Genomic DNA, 21,897 nt, shown 5'->3' on the forward strand with positions numbered 1-21,897 from the left:
TATAAAATTGTATTTTATTTTGAAGAGTTCTTGTAAAAGTGTTGGAACTAGTAAGCAATATAATATTTAAAGGACTATTTGGAATATTATTCAAAGAAATTGGAGACTTCACTTTACTTTTTATTTTTTGCAGACCTCTTTGTTTTCAGCACAATACCCCTACGAGAACCGACCGTAAGACATGCGCATAAGTCCGGAAGTGCTTTTACGGCACTTTAGCGTCAAATTCGATTGAAAGTTTCGCGCCAGGTGCTATGCTGCTGATGGTAAATGGAGACAACTTTCGCATTTTGCGGCCTGCCATTTGTCGAATATAATTTAATAGCGATCGCCGCGCGGCGCGGCGCACGGGTCGTATGCGCAACGTGTCCCTCTGTTTGCGGTTGCAATTGTGCCGCATTCATTGCTTGTTGCCGCGCGACATTAAGTGGCGCATTATGCACACTGGATGGGCGCGGTCATGGTTCTGGCCACATAAATCACTTGCAGGCAAACAAGCGCGCAACTTGGCTGCATTAAATTTGCATAACTTGCACTGTTGCTTCGACCGAGCGGCACTCTGTGCGTTTAAAACTTGTGCAACTTTTATAGCATTCGCTAGTTGGCCAACTTTATGGAAAGCAGCTACCCCCAACAACCATTTCCATTACCACGCTGACAAGCAACAAATGTTTGCGGAAATCTGTGGAAATCTGGGGGAAATCTGGGGAAATGCACTTGCCATTAGCAACAGCCAGGGGGATACGAATTTAATTTGAGTTCTAACTCTCCCCGCCCGGTTTATTGGCAAACTTCAATAAATTACACCACCATTAATCCTGACTGCCAGGCGAAAACGTGACGCGAGTTGCTCACAGGAAGCCAGCGATTCCTTAGCCAAACGACTTCAATTTCCATGTGTGCTGCTTGTTTGTTTGCGTTTTCAATTTAGCCGCCACAAAGCGAGGGAGAAGCGGGGACTTGGAAAGGAAAATGGAATGGAAAACGAAGTCCCCCCAAACGGGTAAACAATTTTCCACACCAAAACGAATTTCGCAAATTGATAATCATCAGCAGCGGAAGTACACATTGGAATTGCTCGAAAGCGAATTTCGGATTTCGTGTCAATGGTCCAAGAGCGGTTGAATAAAGAGATTTCTGCTGCTGTTTCGCAAATGTCACTTAATCGGTCCTCAGTCTCTGGCTAAACTGCATCATCTGCATAATGAAATCCGTCCGCTGATGGTAATGATAAGCAAGTAAAAACAGAGCAGCGGAAAAGCGCATTAAAATTAATTATGCTTTTTCATTCATTTCGCACAAAGCACACACAGAGAAGAAAGCGCAAAACATTAACAGTTTTTTGTAGCGATTTCCCCACATTTTTTACCTAGTTACACTATCTTTTGTTGTGACAGCTGCAGAATGAATATCATAAATATCAAAGCTTTGTGCCGACCATCAAAAAAATAACTGTGGCATAAATTCATTGACAAAATTTGTGGCCAACTGGGAAATTATGGCATCAATTCAGTTATGGAGCCTTCTTCAGCAGGTTAATGAAACGCCGCCGGGCCGTGGAATAGGCGGCAATTAATGGCGAACGTGTCATGGCATTAGCTCTAACTGCCGCCAAAGCCGCACCATGCACGACTTGATCAAGAAATACAGGCGGAAATAACTACTCATTAAGCGCGATGGCCACGTAAACGGCCAACAGTCCATTGGGAGCTGAGAAATGGCGGCAGAGACTGGGCAGCTGGCTGCTGGCTGCTGGCAACTGCAGCTGCAGCAAACTATGGACGCGGAACGGTCGTGTGGTAATAGAAATCATTACAATAAAACTAAATGGGCCCGAAGCAACAGCCAAACGAGGCAATGGCCAAGAAAAGAAAGTCATTTGGCACTTGGCCGCTGCTCCAAAGCCTCCGAATCCGCAGCTCCGGGCTAGGGATGGGGATGAGCTGGCCGAAATGAGCGCAGACAAATGGCAGACACGTAGAAGGCATCACGGGCAGCCCAGTCCAAGAACAGGGCCGAAACCAAGACCAACTCCGAGGCCAAGGCAGACAATCAAAATCCATTTGAGTCGGAAATGAGCGAAATCAACAACGGCGTTGCCTATCCCTGTGCCCGTCCTCTTGCGGATACTCTAATCCCTACACTCGGAGAATAAACTTCCACTAAATTACTTTCAAAAACTCATTTAGCTGTTCCGGAAGAATTCCTTCCTATAATCCTTGAGAAATTTACTAAAACTAAACTGGAGATGCAGCTGCGATTTAAGAAACTTCTTCAAAGCGGCGAATCAACAAATATAATTTTCACTTTAAAACTTTATATATTAAAAGAAAATAAACAAGTGTTATTGTATTAAGTTCCCTACCAATTTTTTTTATTATTTTGTATCTATCTAAAAATCTGTTTGAAAAAAGAAAAGTTTTTTCCTATCTAGGATCCTACAAAATAAAAGTCTTGACATATAAATATACATATACATATAAATATATTCTTTTATCTACTTTTAAAGTAACTTTTATGATTTTATTTAAAAAAAAATTTATTTTTTTTAACTTTATATAAATTTTTTGTGTTGATTTATAAAACTACGTTGTGGAATTATGGTATGAATAATTCGAAAAAGAATTAGTTTTATCAGAATCTTCTGTTTTTTTGAGTGCAGGCGAGGGCAACTGCTGCAGCAGGTCGTGCCATAACTTCACATAAGAGGAAGCATTTTTGTGGCTGGGGCAGAATTATTTTTGGGAAATGTCAAGGCTCCTCGGTGGCTTTAAAATAATTACGGTACACACAGGAGGCGACACACAGGACAAAAGGGGGAGAAAGGGATAGTGGGAAAAGCGAGACAGGATTCTGGGCGAGATTCCGGGTGGAGAAAGGGACAAGATGAACGCTTCATCGCCTCCATTCGACTTGCTCGGCTGGCTCGACTCCGTTCAGCTTCTGAGCGCATTCCTCAGCTTCTTCGGCATGCAAGTGAAATATGTTTTGATATTAAATTATTGTCGGCACGCCCCAGCAGCCACAGCAACAACGCACCCACACCCAGATTATATGAGGCACGTGCAGTTCAGGACGCATAATAATTGCCGGTTGATAGCTCAGCCCGCCCAGTCCGTTAGGAGGGCGAAGGATGCGTATCCTTTCGCATCGCTTTTCCTTTGCCGGAAAAGCCGCAAGGCCACTAGCCATGCTGAATCTGAAGCTTAGCCGGGGCGTACGCTCGCCTCCAACTGAATTCCGAAAAGCAAAACAGGAATTTTTATTGCAAATTGTGAAATTTTAACTAAAAAAACAGAACGCAGCCAGTAAAAACGATGAACATAGTCATAGTCCTTGCCCCATTGTTTGGGAAATGCCTCACAAAATGTTCAATGTCACTGCAAGAAATTGCTACTCATGCCATTGAAATTGATAGCACTGCTCTGCAAAGCACTTCTTTTGCACAATACTTTAAAAGCAGCTTAAAAGAGATTACAGACGAATTAATAAGTGTAGGACTTCGATTATTTTAAAGCCATATCTTAATGCATTTCAGTGAAGGATTTTTATTTTATTTTTAATTCTCTCTAAACTTTCTGTTCTTATTTTATTTTTTTCATAAGCTGCAGCCCAGTGTAGCTTTTCGCTTTTTTTTAATTAAGGCGGAACTTTTTGCGCGGCGGTCAAGAAGTTGTCCAAAGCGCCTTAAAGGTAATAAACAAAACTCCTTCTTTTTGTTTATGAGTCGGTGCACACAGGGTAGTGGCAGAGGAAAAGCCGGAAGCAAATCATTGAAATGTTTCATTTCCTCAATTTGAGGTTGGCCAAAGCGAGGTGGAAAATCTTTTTCTTTTCCTCTTTTTCTGGAAGCAAAAGGAAGGAAAGCGGATTGAGAAAGTAGCGCAAAGCGGGCGATTTGGCAGGAAGTGGGAAACGGATGGCAGGTGCATCAACAAAAGGTAAAATCTATGCAAAGAATATTCTCAATATACGAGGAGCGTCAGCGCTTTTCACTCAATTTCGAACTGCAAATTCACTTCTACCCCCCGAATCCATCTCATTCAATCGAGTCTATCCATTTTTTCTCGGTTGGTTTTGTCCTTCGGCACGTTCAAGTGCAGCCATTAAATATCTTTTGCTTGAGTGCGTCCAAAAATTGTGTGGAAATTAAAGACGACAAATCACAAAATCGCCAAATTGGTCAAAACAAGTGGGAAATCAGAAATTGTGGCCGAAACAACCGGAACGTGGCCAAGAGGATAAAACTGGATGGGACCATTGTTTTTTTTAATTTTTCCCCGCTTCTGCTGTTTTTGGCTGACATCCCGATCCCGATTGATTAGGAAGCCACGCATTTGGGTATTGATTTGCCCTCGCTGATACATCACGTATACGCACTGGTGCCCAAGCTGGAGTGCGCTGCGGGTCTTCATCCGCTCTTCCACTCGACTGCCCCGAATACCTGCTACCGTTTTTAGTTAAGACTTCCGATTTGTGTTTGCAGCACATCCCTTCGGAGTTTCAGTCTTCCGCTCGCCGTAATTTTCATGACTTACCCATCGCTGGGTCGTTAAAAGGGGTTCTATGAACAGGCAAGGATTCCTAAACGAATTTTATAATAGGATTGTTAAATTACAGTACGTTTGAGAAATACATGAATTGAATTTATTTAGAAAACACTTTTCTTCTCAAAAAATAATTTTGAAATAATTAATAAAACACGTAAATTCTGATAAAATACCTCTATATTTTTGTAATTTTTTTAAAAACAAAGATCATTTAGTTCATATAAATTCTGAGAAGAGAATTCAAATAGTAAGGTGATTTATGAATTCTAGAAACATAGTTATCTTAAACGGATCGCAGCTGATTAATGCATCCATTGGCTAGCCCTCCAGTTTTTTTCCATCGTGAATTTTCCCCAAAATTCCTCCTATTTTTCCCCGGGAATAATACCATTGTGAGGCATTCGCGACAGGCGACACCATTTTGCGAATTCTCTTTGATGCGTCAGCCCGTCCAAAATACACACAATTGTTTTCTAATTTTCACCCGGCGAATCCAATACGCTTGACGACCAAGGCGCTGGGGAACTTCTTTTATGCACGCAGCGCATTAAATTGAATTTTAAATGAAGATTGATTTTTGCGCCCGTCACGCAGCAAAGGGCAAGGGGCAAGGCTGGTCAGAAGTCGACAGCCGATGCCAAAGCTACAAGAAACCAAAAATGAATGAAAAAAAGGGAGCCGAATAAGGAGAAAAAACCCAAAACAAATGCTGCCCATTGTAATTAGAGACAATGGCAGAGCCGTCCCTTGTGACTGCAGTGCGCGACCCTTTTCGCCTTTCACCCTGCGAAGCCCCGACCCCGGCGGCCTCTTATCTAAATTAATTCAAATGCCTGAAAGAAACACAAATAATTAAAATTAATTATGTGGAAAATATTCAATAAGTTGGAAATTATGCAAACGAGCGCAAAGTAAACGCCCCAAAGATAAAACTAAGTGCAATTTCGCTCGTTTCGGGAGCATCAAACATTTTGTTGACCAAAAATATCTTCTCCTACTTAGCATTGACGGACACGGTCCGTTGGATGGATGGCGGAACGGACAGAATGGCGGACTGACGGATGGATACGCGTATTGAGCTCGCAGCCAGGCGATTGTCATCCGGCCATCGCCGAAAGATTTTCCGAATTTTCGAACTATCTGGCGAATGCGAATGTGACCGACTGGGCGAATAGTTCGCGTTCGAGTTAGCAACAATTTCCGGCATTTCGTATATAAACTGAATGCGAAAATGCGCCACAGCCAGTGAGTTCGTATCGGTTCGGATCGGTTGGTGGGTCGGCGGCACGTTTTTCCACCCAAAAGTAGCGCAGATTACTTAAAAATACCAAACGCGAAAGAATTGGAACAGCTCTGCTGGCTCGGAGCATTTCTTAGTTTCAGTTTTTCCGATTTTCCCACTTTCCGGCTCTCCGATCCGGCATTCTCCGTTCGCATCTGGCGCGAGTAAAACGAGCAGCTGCTTCACTCCTCATTCGACTATTGTTGGCCGCGCGAAAAACATGAAATTGAAAATCAATCTGACGTTCCTCTGCGCGACACTCGTCGGCCTCCTGTCCATCATCCTCTTGACACAGACCGCGGAAACCGAGGCCTTTGGAGGCGGCAGCTCCGCAAATGGGGCATTGGTGTCATGCAAAGAGCTGAGTAAGTGTCTAAGAATGCCACAGTTCGTTTTCAAGTTCGAGTGAAATAAAAATCGGTCTGAGGGGTGACAGATTATTGATGAAATGCAGTGATATCCAAGTTAATGTGACAGGTTTCATCAAGTACCACCAGTCAGGCTAAGATTCAATACAATTAATGTATCCCGGTTAATGTTGTCTCATATGAACTACATTTTAAAGGCTTTTACTGTACAAAAATTAATTGATTTTATGAATTTACGTATTTGAAATTGAAATATTTTTAACTATTAAATTTAAAGATCAAACAATATTAATTTATTAAAAAGTCAAATCACGAATATTGCTTTTAAATGTGTTCCTTTTTTAGAAATGCTAGAATGTAGAGGTGCGCTGGCTATTAATAGTGATTTATTAACCACTATTCTGATTATTTAGTACAGAAAAAGTTAATTATTTTATCATAGGACACACATATCCCGCATTTCATTATTTTCAAAGTGATAATTAAATTACAAAGTGTATTTGTTATTATTTATTGCAAAGGTAAATAGCAATTACAGCACTCGCCTTTAGAATAAAAGTTCCCAGTACTTGCCAAATTTGGTCCACATGCTCTGCTTTTTTTTCATTTTGGCCGGCCAAAGTCAATTTTGTCTGTGAAATTGTTCTATTTTCCCGCTTATGACTACAACGTGGCCAGGGAATTATGAAATATTCTGTCGTCTGCCACGGGGACCGTATAAACAAACAAACGTAATTGCACTTAATGAGGCCAGGCGCGTTGTCCACCCGAATCGCGGACGTGGACCACTTCCAGGCGGTGATTGACCAATGGATCTGCATTATTTTCATATATTTTCATTTTCAGACAATGTCAACTGCTACGTGGGCCGGAACGAGGGGAACTTCTGCAGCAGCAAGGACAAGACCAAGGCCGAAACCCGCTGGTACTTCGACAAGGGCCACTGCAAGCCCTTCACCTACAAGGGATGCAACGGCAATCGCAATCGATTCTGCTCGAAGGACAGCTGCGAGTCGCGCTGCGCCGATTGATTGCCACCGGCGGACATATCCCTCCTTACCTAGTCGATAAGTTTGTACGCGTACGTTTAGGCTAAGAGCAAATAGAGATCGCACCGCACACTAAACAAAATAATGCGTCATTTAATTACACATTCAATCTCACTTCTATTGACAAATAATAGGTCTTAATGACCTACAAAGTTAATTGATTCGCTGATAGTCACTTTTCATTTTTTCAAGAAATTATACTAGTTTTTATCACTGATCAACGGTTCCAATGTATAACTCATTTAACAGTTTTCTGACCATTTGATTTTTTAGGTTGTGTGTTTAGTTTCAAAATCACTTTTGAGTTATTAAAATAATATATTTTATACTAGTTTGTCTAAATTATTTTTTATTTTCCTTAAAATTTATAAATTCATTAAATCATTAAAAATAAGCACTTTTATTTTTACCATCCCAAACTTATAGTTTTAGAAACTAATGCTTTTACTAAGAGTTAAAATAAATAGCGCATCAAAATAAAAGCAATAAAACCGAATAAATATTGTATTATTTTAATTGGAAAATAAGCTATAAATTATGATTGCTTTGCACATATATCTCAAAAAATGCATTCTTGCATAATGTTTTGTATTACAGCCCCGTTATCTCTCAGTGCAGCCACCTAGCATCCCAAGTGCTTAAGTGTTTTACCTTTGATCAAGCGGATTTTGACTAAATGCCGCCCAAAAATAGACACTCAAATGTTGTAAGCTGTCAGCGGTGGATCGGCACTTTGCTCACTGTCAGAGCTGTATAAAAAGCCAAAAAGTAGGAGGAGGGCTTGGGGAAAAAATGCGCCAAATGTGCTAACTGTCAGTGGCATATCAAATGGCCCCTTGACACGCCGCTGACAGTGTCGCCAAGATTGTGACTGCCACCCAATCCGCGCGGGCTTTTAATGCTCATCGCGATGCTGACGTACTCCGGACTGGACTTTGTCGGGAAAATCACGAAGCCAGCAGATGGTCAGCGCTCCCGCCACATCAAAGAGCCGTCAGTATCGGCCCTTTTTTGCGGCTATCGACTTACGGCTAATTAAAACGATCCACATCTGCACATATGTGTCTACCCATCCGCTCTCTTACCTGTTGGCCAAGCGGGCATCTGGAACGGCTTTAATTGCACTGCCGGCATGTGTCGGTTTTGACAGGCCTTTGTTTGGGCCAGGAGAAAGGTACGGCTGCTAAAATGGCTTGATTGCTGTGCACAAACAAATGCCAATCAAATGCATAATAGCATCGCCTAAGCGAAACGAGATGGGACGCACAACATGACATGCCACTGATGGCAGCACATTAATCTGTTTAAATGACAGCACTCAGGGTATTGGCAAAGAACGAAAGAGGTGGGGAAATTCCGAAAGAAATCGAAGCGAGTCATGTGCTAAAACTTCGCTCCCATGCCGGCAATTTTCGCCAAAAATAACACGGCAACTTCCCTGCTGAAAACCACCTACTAAACGCATAATTTCGACAGAGAATTTCGCAAACGTGCAAAGAAAGCGCACTCTTTTCCCCTCCGCCCGGCCATTTGCATGAAATTAGTTTGCTCTCGGATCTAATTGGAAATTTAAAACGCACGAACAAAGGCCACTTTGGCGCTATAATTGAAAAATGGCAAATCCACTAGGCATTAGCTCTCCGAGCCGAATAATCAGCGTTGCGCCATAAATGATGCATGAGCCGGAAAAAATGAAAATCAACAAAAACCATCCAAAACTCAACGCGGAACTCGTAAAACGTAAGGCCAAAAATCTGGGCAGACATCAAATGCATGTAATTTGATTATTTATCACATTTTTGTACATTTAACGACTCAATTGAGTTTTATGCCACCTAAAACGGCAGAGGCCGCAGGACCATGATTGTAATGAGATGGAAATTCCGGGGTAATTTCGATTCAGTTTGCAGCACTTGTTGTCATCCGTGGGGCAGCCTGAAAAGTTGCAGTTCCATAAAACCCAAAACAGACGCCGCACTTTTTGGTCAATCAAAAAAGTTTCGTTTTCCCTCGCCGGATGGGAAAAAAGCAGGGCAGCAGGGGAACTTTGACAAAGCTCGCAAAAGTATGCTATTCCAAATGTTTTGCTTAGATGGAAAACAGAAATGTAGCTCCTGGTGTTTGTTTGTTCGGATGCCTGTTTTCGTATTGCATAAATGAAAGCATGCCATAAAGCAGGCCAAAGCCAGGAACCAAAGGAATTTATAAAACGCAAAATTTGCTTTTGTCTGGTGCCACAGAATAAAAAGTACCAAGGCACAAAGGAGGGGAAGGTCCACCCATGAGCTACCCAAGGGCTGCCGTTTTTTCCGCAACCCCATGCCGCACCACACCCCTTCGAGTTTGGCGCCCGCTCCCTAATCTGTCTTGCATGTGTTCATATAAATTTTGTGTTTATTCGAGTGCATTTCCACTGCGTCGTACACTCAGCCGCAGTCGGCCACGTTTAGTGGCCATGGCCAGAGCACACACACACTGGCACTACTGGCTGCCAAACAGGCAACACACACAGCGAACACCCAACCGAACTGGATTTCCCCACTGGCTTTGGGGCTTCATTTATGTGAGTTTTCCGGGGAGACCTGGGCGGAGGGAAAAGCGGATCACATAATGCCAGCTGGCCGGGTCAACTCAACTGCTGCAGTTGAGCTTTAACTATTTTTCCGTTTAAATAATTTTGAGGTGCTTCTTTGTGGTTAAGTCTTAGTTATGCTTTCGACCCTTTCTCCCATCTCCCTCCGCTGGGCTGGAATTAAATTCCTTCTCTGGCGAAATGAAAAGGAAGGAAGAAAGTTGCCAATGAAATTTATTGCCATCGACTTTCCACTTTCCATCGACTTACAAAAAGTTTGCTTTCAGCAATGTTTTCCACTGACTTCACCTTCAAAATTCGCGGCAAGTGGAAGCTGTGGCAAAACTTAAACCCTTTGGCCAATTTAATTTCCCCGCTGTGGTTCTTGTTGCTGTTGCTGCCGCTGTTGTTGCCTTTGTGTTTTCCACACAAATTGGTTTCTCATTCTGCTTGATTTCATGCGCAATCTGGAGACGAGCTTCTCCAGGTGGCATTCCGATATACCAACGCAGAACTAAACCCCCTCTAGGTGCAAACTGAGAAAAAAATCAAGGATTTGGTATTTTATATTCTCTATTCCTAACTCTGAACGTGATAGGAAAGTTAGGAATGCAGAAAACCATTTAAAGTTTACCAGTAGTTAGGATATTACCCTTTACTTGGTGATTTTGTAAATATTTGCAATGGCTTCTTAAGCTTGGTAGTAAGTCCTACTGTTGGCTCCCATAAAAAATCTATACATTTTTCGAAATATAAAATGTATCTAAACCTTTTTCTTTCTGTTTAGAATACTTAGAGCAGCTTCTTGGCACCTGCACGGTCTCCAGACCACTTGACTTGCTATCTGCTTTTGGCCGATCAGCCCACTTGCACTTGTTGCCACTCGGGCTTCTTATTTGGTGTGTGGGCGTGGCTGTTATCTAGACCCATTCTGGGATATATACTTTCTTATATATATTTATATATATATGTATGTATGCCGGGCCCCAAGGCGTGCTCTTATTTATTTAGCTGGAATTTCGCGTTCCTATGCTTGCTCACGCAATCGAAGTGTGTGACAAGAGCAAACAAGCTGGCGCAACTGCAGCATTATCCTGCTGCAACGTATCCTGCGGGATTGTCTTTGTTCCTGCTCTGCCCCTGGCAAAGCTGGCAAGGAGTGCCGAGCCAAACAGCTCTCAACTACAATTGGTTGTGGCAGCTAAGCCACTTTTCTACTACATCTTAGCCCCAGAAAATAAGAGTATTTTAAAAGATTATTATGATTAAATCAATGTATAATTTTAGGAAACAATTATTTTTCTAGATTCTTTTTAACTTTAACAATTGTTTGACTGTTTACTTATACTTTTTAAAAAATATAGTTGGTTTTTCATGGCAAACTGGCAAATCTATGCCCGCAAAATGGATCACTAAACTTTAATTGCTGTTCGATTTCTACTAGAGCGACAAAAGTTTTATGAAGAGGTTTCAATGGCACTTACCCAAGCAAAAAAAACCATTGAATAATAGATGTCTGAAAATAAAAATACCAAACCAATAATAAAAAAGGATTCACTGTCAAATTGGTATGTTTTTTCTAAGAAGACGATTAGCTAAACTGCCTTCATGATTTGATTTTACGTATTTTTAAACATTTAATCAAAATTAAACAGGTTTAAAATGCACTAAGGTATACAGATATTTTTAATATGAAGCGCAAAACCCAGTTTAACGAGAAAAGTTTCCAAAAATTGCATTGTGCCCCCTTGTATCCCACATAATTATTCAGCTTGCTGCGATTTTTGCATGCACATGTTCTACGGTGTTGGTTTAATGTCGCCTTTGCTTTCGCAAAAGTAAATTAAAATATTTATACACACCCGCATGGCGAGGCAAAGGAAGAGACTCGCATATTAAATTAAATATGAACCTACTCCAAATAACATCAACATGCTATTTCTATTTAAATTTCGCCTTGGGTCCATTGCTGCACGTAGAAGATAAAAATATATGTATAAGTAAGTACGAAAAAAGGAAGGTGTCGGTATGTTCGGGGGCGGGGCGGTGGCTGGGGATTTGGGGCGTGGCAACAAACATATTGCTGACAGAGTTAAGCAACAGCTCTTCTGGCACCGAATGAATGAGTGAATGGCTGATGATGCGCAAGTGTGTGTGGGGCGTGCGAGTGTGGTAGTGGCTGTCCTGGCTGTGCGTGTGAGTTAGTGTCAAGTCAGGGACATTTAGTAATTCCGCAGGCATATCAAGGACAACGTACTCATAAATACCAAAGGCAAATGCCACAGAGGCAGCAGCAACAACAACTGCATCCTTGTCCCTACAGCACCCTTCTCGTCCCATCTGTTTCTTTTTTCTGGCCCTGTCTTTTTCTCCCTCTCCTGTCTGTCTGTTTGTATTTGTATGTATGGAATTTTTAACTTCATTATCGAACCCGCCTGTCATTTTCCCTTCTTCTTGGCCTCCACCAAACACGGAGAAAAATTGGTCCCCAAATGGTCATTAATTTAATGGGTTTGGGAAATCTAAGGTAATCTGAAATCTGAAACCTGCTAAAGTACTTCGGAAAGTATGCAAGCAAACACTAAAACTAATTATTAATAGGCCAAGAAAGTCTAGGAAATCAAGGAAATCTTTGGTAATCCGAAATCACATTTCAAAGTGCCAGAAAGTGTGCAAGAAAATACATTTGAAGCACTGAAACTTATTTTTAAGAGGACAGGAAAATCTATTGTGATTCAAACCACTGCCTAAGGTGTACAAAATAATAATAACAAATAATCTTTGTTGGTCAAGGAACTTTATTGTAATCTGAAATCACTTTCTTACGCGCCGGAAAGTATGCAAGCAATTACATATGAAACACAAACTTAATTTTATTTGGTCAAGACAATATATTGTGAATTTAAATCTCTGCCTAAGGTGTATTCAAGTATTCAAGTAAATAAAAGGATATGTTGGTTTTGAGCAATATCAAAATTGCTGCACTTACATTAATAATAATTATTAGGTCAAGGAAATCAATGGTAATCTGAAATCTCTTTTAAAAATGCCGAAAAGTATACAATCAAATACAAATAAAACAATGATGGTACATTTTAATCGGTCAAGAAAAGCCATTTTATAATTATATTTTGGTCTTGAAAGGTCATTAACTATAATAGATCAAGGAAATCTATTGTTATGTAAGGCCGAAAAGTATGCAAGCAAATACAAATGAAACACTAAAACCTAATATGTATGACTTATTTTAGGTCTTTTATGTGCATGTTTTGTATTTGTTTCTCCATATGGACCTACCATGGTATTTCTCTCAGTGCATTCATCGTCTCTGGTCGCATTGCTCAACATCTTTCGCAGTGCGAGGCTCAACGGCATGCATACCTAATGCCCAATGATGTGCACACGGGACCCTCGACGAAGACGACAGCCGACGAGCCGCTTCTCCATCATTGTCGCTGCCAGTTGTCAGTCAAGGGAGTCCGGGTGAGTGGATTCGGATGCGGATTGGGACTCCCGGGCTGGGAGACGCCCTGCAAGACATTTAAAAAATCATTAATCTCATTTCTGGCCAAAGGCGGGCGGGAATTGAGTTCGCCACTCGATCTACCACCGGCGATGTCCTTTTCCTAATCCAATTGCTTGAGAATTTTTCACTTTTTGTACCCCATGACCTGGCCCATAAATCCATTCGCTGTCCGCCAATGTTTTGTTATTTATTTGACTCTAGCACGTTTTCCTGCGTGGCACTTTCTTCGCTCCTTCGCCCCTTTTTTTCGGAAGAATCCCGAACCAGGGACCTTTGAAATGATATGCCACGCCCACCGCTCACAACTCTCGAAGTCTTACAGCTGTAGAGCTGTCAGCAGTCGAGCGGCACCGAAAACTGAAGGGGCACGCGATTTATAGCACACCTAGACGAAAGTTTTGCATTGGGAGGAATGTATTTCAAGCACGTTTACTCAATGAGCAAACAAATAGAGGATTGGGACTGGGACTCGGATTGGAAATAGGCGCGTAGCTCGGGGAGTGGGGAATGCGACCGCGAGAATGAGAATCGAATTTATAGCGTCTATTTATTTGTGCGTATGTCAATGCCAACTGGCGGTGGCGCCACCAAGGCCGGCCACGGTGCGTATGAGTGATATTTGTTGTGGCTGCCTGCGCGCGCTAGCGTTTAAAAGTGAAATTTAATTAATTATGTGCCGCTGGCTGGAAAATTGTGTACTAGACTCTGCGCTGCCTGGCTTGGAAATGTTTGTTTGTATGCTCAATGATTTATGGGGCTTTCCCCTGGGAGCCTGAGGTAATGATTCGTTTCGCTATTTTGTCTGTTTGCTCTGCTTTCTGTGTGCTTTCTGTGTGCAATTTTGACGCGACGAGCGACTCAAAAGCGCAACACGAGAATTTATTTGGCTCGCATTTGTCTTCCGCCGACACTCACTCACATGCACGCCCCCACACTCCGTCCACCGCCCTCCCAGCGGCCCTTCCACATGGAACATTATTAATAGTTCTCTGGTGGCGCCTGCAATATCCTGTCAAATTAATTTCAATTTAATTAAATTTTTTCAGTTCGCTCGAAGCCAAAAAAGAGAAGTCGAAAAATAAATGAAAATTTCTGTCAAATAAATGTTAAAAAATTGACTCATTGCAAAGCGTTTAAGAGCGTTCCCTGCATTGGCGGTGGTAAAGTCAGCGCAGAGCAATCACAGCTGCAGAAATATTTACAAACATTTGTTCTGCACCCCTGACGTTCGCAGCTGCGTGTGTGCGGGTTTTGCAAGTTTGCGAATTTCTCACGCCCGGCTCTGAAGCCATTTTTCGCCGAAAACCCATCGCCACTCCCCAAAAAGCGCCCGGAACTTTGGCTTGAGCCATTTGCCACTGGAATAGTTCGGCGCTCCTGCTGCTCCTGCTCCTTGTGATCCCTTTGCTCCTGCTGTTGCTCCGGCGCTTTGGAAAGGCGCTCATTTATCAATATGTCAGCTGTTGTATAACTATTAATGTTGCCAGTACTCCGCCACCCCCGTTTTCCGCAGCAGGCTCGTGCGGAACAGGCCAGGTCAAAATAATAGGTCTGAGCACTCAAAAACATTCCTTATTTGTTTTCAACGACTTTAGGCTATTTAGACTGAACCACAATTCTTGATTACAGAATAAAATATTAACTTTATGTCATTCAATACTCATATTGAAGTGATACAAAATGCAATTGATTCTTTAATAAATAATAATTTACAATATACTTAACTCACAATAATTCATTGACTTTCTGTTATGACTTAAAGCACAAAATGTATGAAAATCGAACTAATGTAAAATAGTTATAATTTGTAATTAGTAGGAATTAGTAATCTAACTTCTGTTTTGATATTAATATAATAGAATAAGTATAAGAGAAATCAAAACTCTAAAATGCCTCCCATAGCTGTTCGTACCCCATTGAGCAGACTTAGCGCGCAACTTAGAAGGCATCAAATGCGTTTGAACTAATTTACAGCGATTTATTTTCATTCCCCGTACCGATGCATCAAGTTGGTTTTTCGAGACATATCTTGAGATTAATGCAGAATGCATTAGCATTAATAAATGATTGCCTTTTGCTTGCCGCCTGCCTGAATGATTGGCTTCTGCAGCCCCTGGGCTTATTAATCATGCAGGCCAAATCAAACGTCAACGCTGCGTATGAGTGACAAGGCATAAAGCACTCTGGTGATTGAAATGCGCATTTGCCGAGATTCATTGAACAAAACACTCGATGCTTAATAAATGCAGCCAGAGTGCAAATAAATGCATTTACCTTTAAACGGATTACCCGCTTAATAGAGCGGTCTCAGCGGCGTCGTCGTCCGATGGAAATTAAAAATGCTTTTTCATAAATGGCTGAAATATGGGGAGTACCCGAGTGTGGGGGAAAAAATGGGGCTTTAGTGCCAGTCAATTCTCTGGCTGCCTGGCATTTCATTTGATTGCAACAAATGGTGCTTCAGGGAGTTCTGTTGGGGGTCGGACCCTCGCATACATATACGAGTATTCGACTACATGGCAGACTCTTTTGTGTACATTTATTTGCGCTACCCCCAAAACGGCATTCTCGCCATCTTATTTGCTTGTCAAACTCATCTGCCGCCCCGGAGGGGAGGGCTTGTCATTCGGCATGTGGGCGCAAAAAAAATAATACAAATTATGGCAAATGGGAGCAGATTTTAATAAAATTCAGCGGCAAAAAAGCAATGAAAAATGGTAGCAGACAGGACAGAAAAATCACGGAACACACACATAAACTCGGAGAAATGTCAACAGTGAATTGTGGAAAAAGCCGAGAGATGAAAGCGCAGCAAAACTTTCCAAAGAAGCAGCTTTTCATCTGCCTCGTAATCCGCGTGATGTCCGATTCAATTTCCACAAATTAATTCACTGGTGAATTTTAAAACATATTTAAACAGTTTTCCGTTGTCTTAATGGGAACGCAAAAAGTAAGCCGCCGATTGACTTTTTATGGGATATTAATTATTAACGAACTGTTTGCTGTTCGGACTTAAATCGCATCGCTGATAAGGAGGCAAACATCTCAACAGGACATAAATTAAATAATAACACGGCACAGAGAGCGCAGAACAGCAAAACACGGGCGAGGCAGAGCAAAACAAGCCGCATTAATTCACGAGGTGGCTGTCAATGGGATTTCCGGTTTGCAACTTCCGCTTTTCACGCTACCCGCCCGACAGCCACATATGTCGTGCGTGAGCAGAGCGCCATTGTAGGGCTATCGCATTCACTATTAATGCAAAAATTGTATTGGTAAAGGCAAATTGAAAATTTAAATGAAAATTCCATTGTCAACATGTCACGGCAAATTAATGCGGCCGCGCAAAATCCGCAGATTTCTGGTCACAACCTTTTGAATTATTTAAAATCAAAAGTCATACCATTTTGACTTCCGTTTGAGCCAATAAATTGGAGTGTATTTTTTTCCCGGCCACTATTTTTTCCCATTAACTTTGCTTAATCAATGATTTATTTGCATTAGTTAACAAGCTTTGGGCAAACACATTGCACGTTAAATAATAAAGGCCCGCTGACAGTTATTAAATTCCCAAACGTAATTAGCTCACGTATTTATTGTGCGATTAATGCGGATTATCCTTTCTAAGAGTATGCAAACTTTCGCATTCAATCCGGCCTGCTTCGTTTTTGTTCTTATAATGACGGATTGCAAGTAACCGGAATTAAAAGCAAATATTTTGCCACCCGAAAAAAACACAAGGCAGCAAAACAAAATGAAAATCGCTGGAAAGTACAAAAAGCCATACACTCAACAAGCTAAAATATTTGCTTAAACGCATATTTACTTGCCAAAAAAGGAAGCCGAGCGAAATTGGTTGGCAAACAGAGGCGGTACAAAAACACCCAGCCACGCCAGCATCATTTGGCGAAATCAATTTTCCTTGCCAGTGCGGCAAGGGAAAAGTATAAAATGCAGCAAACAAATCAAAATTACCAAATACAAATGCGGGGGCGGGGTGGGCGAAAGTGAGTCACACATGTGTGCATGCAGCTGGGGAAAACATGGCGCCATGCGGCGCGGGGCGGAAACTCGAAGTGATTGCTTGATCCCCGGCCAGAGCCGGGGTGAAAATGGGAAATGGAAAATCCCCGATTGGAACTCTGCGGGGAGCGTCTGCGGACTTAGCCCGCTCCCGGGCTGGCGAACATTTTTGAAGAGCTTGTCAGGCATTTCGAGTGCATGTGCAATCGCGGGCACAATTAAATGCGGCCTTAAAACGCATTTTAATTACCCAGATGTGCGCACATCATGCATATGTTTGAGCGCCCGGCCAAGAGCGATTCAATTATAAACGATGCGGCAGCAGCGACTCCTTTGCAGCAGCAGCTGCTGGTGCCTGCAGGCCAGAGGTCAACGCTTGGCTGGCTCCGCACCTGGACCTGGAGTGGCCGCTATTCAGGTGGCCGCCGCTGTGGTCAGCCGACCGCAATGCAAATAATTCACGTTAAGTCCGCACAGTGCATCAAAGGGGTTGAAGCCCTGCCCTCCACCCACCTTGCCCCCGGCTGCTGTCAGTGGGATATCGCGTATACGCCTGCGAAAGGCGACCGCATGTGGTCTCGGTCGTAATTTATGATTATAGGCACCTCAGACCCCGCGGACCCCGCGGACCCCGCAGACCCTGGGTCCAAGCCCACACCGCCGTAATTCCCACTCGAGTGCGGCTGAGTGGTTCTCCCCTCGAACGACGCCTCTGTCACAGCCCAGGAGCCAAAGGGAAGGACACTTTTGGGGGGGCAGTCGTCAACACTTTACGGCTATTAAAGGACTCGGCTTAGCCTGAATTAATGGCGGCGCATTAAAATCACAGATTAATGCCGGGCCTGTGCGATTTGTTTCACCGAACGGGGATCCCCGAGCGATTTCAATAAAATACAACAAAACCCACACAGAAATGGCTCAAGTTTCGACGCCCCCGAAAGAAAAAGTATAAAACTTTCGCCAACCTCATCGATGAGCTGATAAGTGGCAATTGAGACGACACGCGCACGTGTGAGGGTCTGCATCTGTATCTTTATCTGTATATACATCTGTGCCAAGTGCCAAAGTTGAGAAAGTTATTTGCATGTAAATTTGTTGTTAAGATCACAAATGTAATACAAATAGCAGGAAAAAAGCTCAAAGAAAACTTTAGACAAAAGTCAAATGATTAAGTTCCCAAAGAAAGCGAGGGTGACGGGCGGTGCAGATAAGTCTAATAGCCGGGAAAAGGAAGAAGGGCTAAGGAAAGGGCACATGAAAAGAGTTTCATTAGCGATTGCCACGAGGAAAACGCTTCGCACACTCAAAAGTGCTTTGTTTAGCTGCACAGCCACGCCCACACACCAGCACACCCTCACACATCGCGAACGGTAGGCACTGTATTTCCGTTTCCGCTCAACTGGCAAAATTCATTAAGCTCGGCAAAGTGGCCGCCCATCCAGCCACTCCATCACCTCGCGCCACCAGCTCCCCCGGTGGCTCAATCAATGCCGTGTGCTCAATAAACTTTCATTAACTCCATTCGTCACTCAGCCAGTCAGTCAGTCATTCGTTCATTCAGCCGTTCGGCTGCGACCTGTAAGTGTTTTGTAAACATGACTTATACAATTGGCTGCCAATATTTTGCACAAATGCATTGGCCCATGCCGACATATCAATAAACTGAGAGTTTCCCGGCCGGAAATCAAATTGCAACAGCATCGGGAATAGGAAAAGGGCACTGGAGAAAAAAGGTGTCGAGCTTAGAAAGTGAGCATTTTATTATCCAGAAATAATATAAATGTTTAATTTATATAAGTTGCATTACCTATTTAAAAAAAAAGTTTATGAATTTTATTGTTTTATTAGTTATGATGTTATTATATCAGAGTTAAAATCCATTTAAAATATATAAAACATGTAACAAGACCATGTATATCGTATGATTACATTTATTAAGCAGACAATAGTAAATCAACAACCCTCTATAGCTCACATTTATTCTCTCTGCAGCCCCTCAAAGTGAAGAACTCGGGGGCTGCCACCGATAAACTTGCCCCACCAGCCAAAGGCCGGCCAAAAAGTGGCTGTCAGAAGGCAAAAGGCAAATGCAAAAATCCCAATTACAATCCGATTTCGTGGGCTCTGGCCACCGGGCTCAAAACCGAATCAGTCGAAAATTTAATTGAGCATTTAAAGACGCACTGACACGTGCGACAGTCGAATTGCGGCGCCAAGAGGAGTTGCAGGACCCGCTGAAGGACTTGAGTCCAAGCAGCACTAGGGGGGAATGGTGGGGCGTCGGGTTCAATCCCGGTGCCAAACTCGAATTGCTGCTGTCAGCCGGGAATGAGGACGTTGCCGGGCAGAATTTATCCCACAGTTTGTGTTTGTCACTCTATTCCGGCTTGAACTCCGGGATCAGCTGCTGTGTTGCCCCTGGCATTGGTCCCTCAGATGGCTGCGGGACATCTTGTTATCGAAGCTGTCTGCACAAGGACCGGGATCCAGCAGACGAGCACCCAGCACCCGGGAGCCGGGAGCCCTGCATGATTGGCAGTTCAGGTGGAGGCTTTGGCCAGCTACGAGTTACGAATGGCCAAAATGCAACCTTGTTCCGTAACTTGACAATTTTTCTCGTCCACACCTGGCCCCGCTTACCCATCTTACCTTGAGCTGAGGTGTCAGCTCACTGTCACCGGGTATCAGGAAAAAATATTACATCATTTTAAGCAAGACTTTGCTAAATGTTACAGCAATGTTTGTTTGCTTTTGACAAGAATTATTTTACTACTAATAAACATCAATCAATTTTAGAACTTAATTCAATTAAAATAATAAGTAGATAGTCCAGCTGAGAAAATCATAAATTCTTGTTATAGCTGGGTGTAAGCATCAGCATTTATAGAAGTAATTTCATCAATTATGTGAAACAAGCGTAATAAGTAGATTACAATCAAGGGAACTAAGGAGTCAAATTAATGCGCGAAACTTATGTTGCTATTTTCTCATTGTGTTTTACTAATTAACCAAAAGTTACCCTTATGAAAGTTTGTAATTACTATTTCTTTCTAATAAGCCTTGCTTACACCATAGTCAATTTAATAAAATTGAATTCAATATCCCTTAAGACACTTGCTTGACTATTTTATTGATTAAAGACAGTCTTTAATTTAAAAGCCATGGCAACCTGGAAAAATAAGGTCAACCTGCCAATATTTTATGAGTATATAATTCTGTTATGTCAAAAGGGTCTCTGATTTTGATTGAATTGTTAATGATGGTCGTTAGTATTTTTGGCTGTGTATATCCAGGAGTTTCTGCCGAAAAGATCAATGCCAATGGCCAACAATTACAGGCCACTGAGGACAGCTCCACCGCTGATTTGGCTTCAAAGCCGTCACGTCGCCAACTAATTATCAACATAATTAAAAGGTGCCGTGACGGTCCCCGACGGGTCCCCTGACTGATTATTGGCAAAAAGTGTTTAAGTATATTTCATTTCATCCGGTGCAGTATTTTCCTATCTAATTGAATCACGTTCGCGGAGCACTGGTTCGGGGACTTTGTCCAAAATGAGGCAGTCTTCTTATTTTCCCCAGATAGTTCCGCCGGAGAACGAGACACACCCACATCAGCCCTCAATCAACACGCACACTGGGGGCTGGGGAGGAGCGACTTAATCATCATCAAGTCATCATTAGTCACACTCGCAGCGCGTTATCCTCCGGCTTACACATGTGCGGCGGCGGAATGGCGGAGTGAGGACTCAAATGTCATTGCAAAGGCCATTGGCAAGTCCCTTTGATGGCCACGACAATGAAGACATTTGGCCAAGAAGGGCAGACACCACACCGGCCTTGCGGCCTCGATAGTTGCATTAAACTGATAATTGTGCCTAATGCTATTTGTTGATAGTTCCGAGGAGTCTATTCCCGCGGGGAAGAAGGCCTGCCATCTGGATCAGCGATTTCAATTCGAACGTGGTGTATTTGGCTCGACTCATCAGCTGCACTTGGTGATTAGCCAGGGGATACATGTGGGTACCAACTACAAATGTGTGCGGTAACCGGGTGAGTCGCGTGAGCTGGGTGGTTGGGGGGCTGGGTAGCCTACCTGGGTATCTATTTCAGAAGGTTAATTACGCACGTTTGCATATCACGCGCCACATGCTGCCTTCATTGTTTATCTAAACTGTTATTGCCCGTGGCATTGGCAAAAGCGTAGGGGCAGGGGCGAAAGGATAGCCCGGCTTCCCCCTGATAGCATTGCAATTTAATTAAGTCACGCAGCATTTCGATTTGGGCCTTAAATTAAACACGCGCCGGAATGAGATTTCCCTAATGAGGGCCAACATGGTTGGACATTCGATTGGATTCGAAACATTTCGCTGCGAAAAGCTTGGCCATTAAATTGGATCCTTTTTGGGTGGTGCAGATGCAAACAATTGCGGACAGCGCGGTAATTGATTCGCGAAATCTGATCAGATGTATGCTATTTTTGGCGATTTATTGGGCTGCACCATCGATTGTTGAAGAATAAAATTGT

General features: G+C 42.7%; 1 protein-coding gene across 1 annotated transcript; it reads left to right on the forward strand.

Moving 5' to 3' along the window:
* The first annotated feature begins 5,796 nt into the window (after positions 1-5,796).
* Positions 5,797-7,739, forward strand: LOC108031150 (BPTI/Kunitz domain-containing protein 5). The gene is made up of 2 exons (XM_017104365.3): positions 5,797-6,197; positions 7,047-7,739. The coding sequence occupies exons 1-2, from the start codon at positions 6,053-6,055 to the stop codon at positions 7,229-7,231; spliced, it is 330 nt and encodes a 109-aa protein (XP_016959854.1). The 5' UTR covers positions 5,797-6,052; the 3' UTR covers positions 7,232-7,739.
* Positions 7,740-21,897: the final 14,158 nt, after the last annotated feature.

This window comes from Drosophila biarmipes, chromosome 3R, assembly GCF_025231255.1.
Source record: "Drosophila biarmipes strain raj3 chromosome 3R, RU_DBia_V1.1, whole genome shotgun sequence".
Classification (NCBI taxonomy): Eukaryota; Metazoa; Arthropoda; class Insecta; order Diptera; family Drosophilidae; genus Drosophila; species Drosophila biarmipes.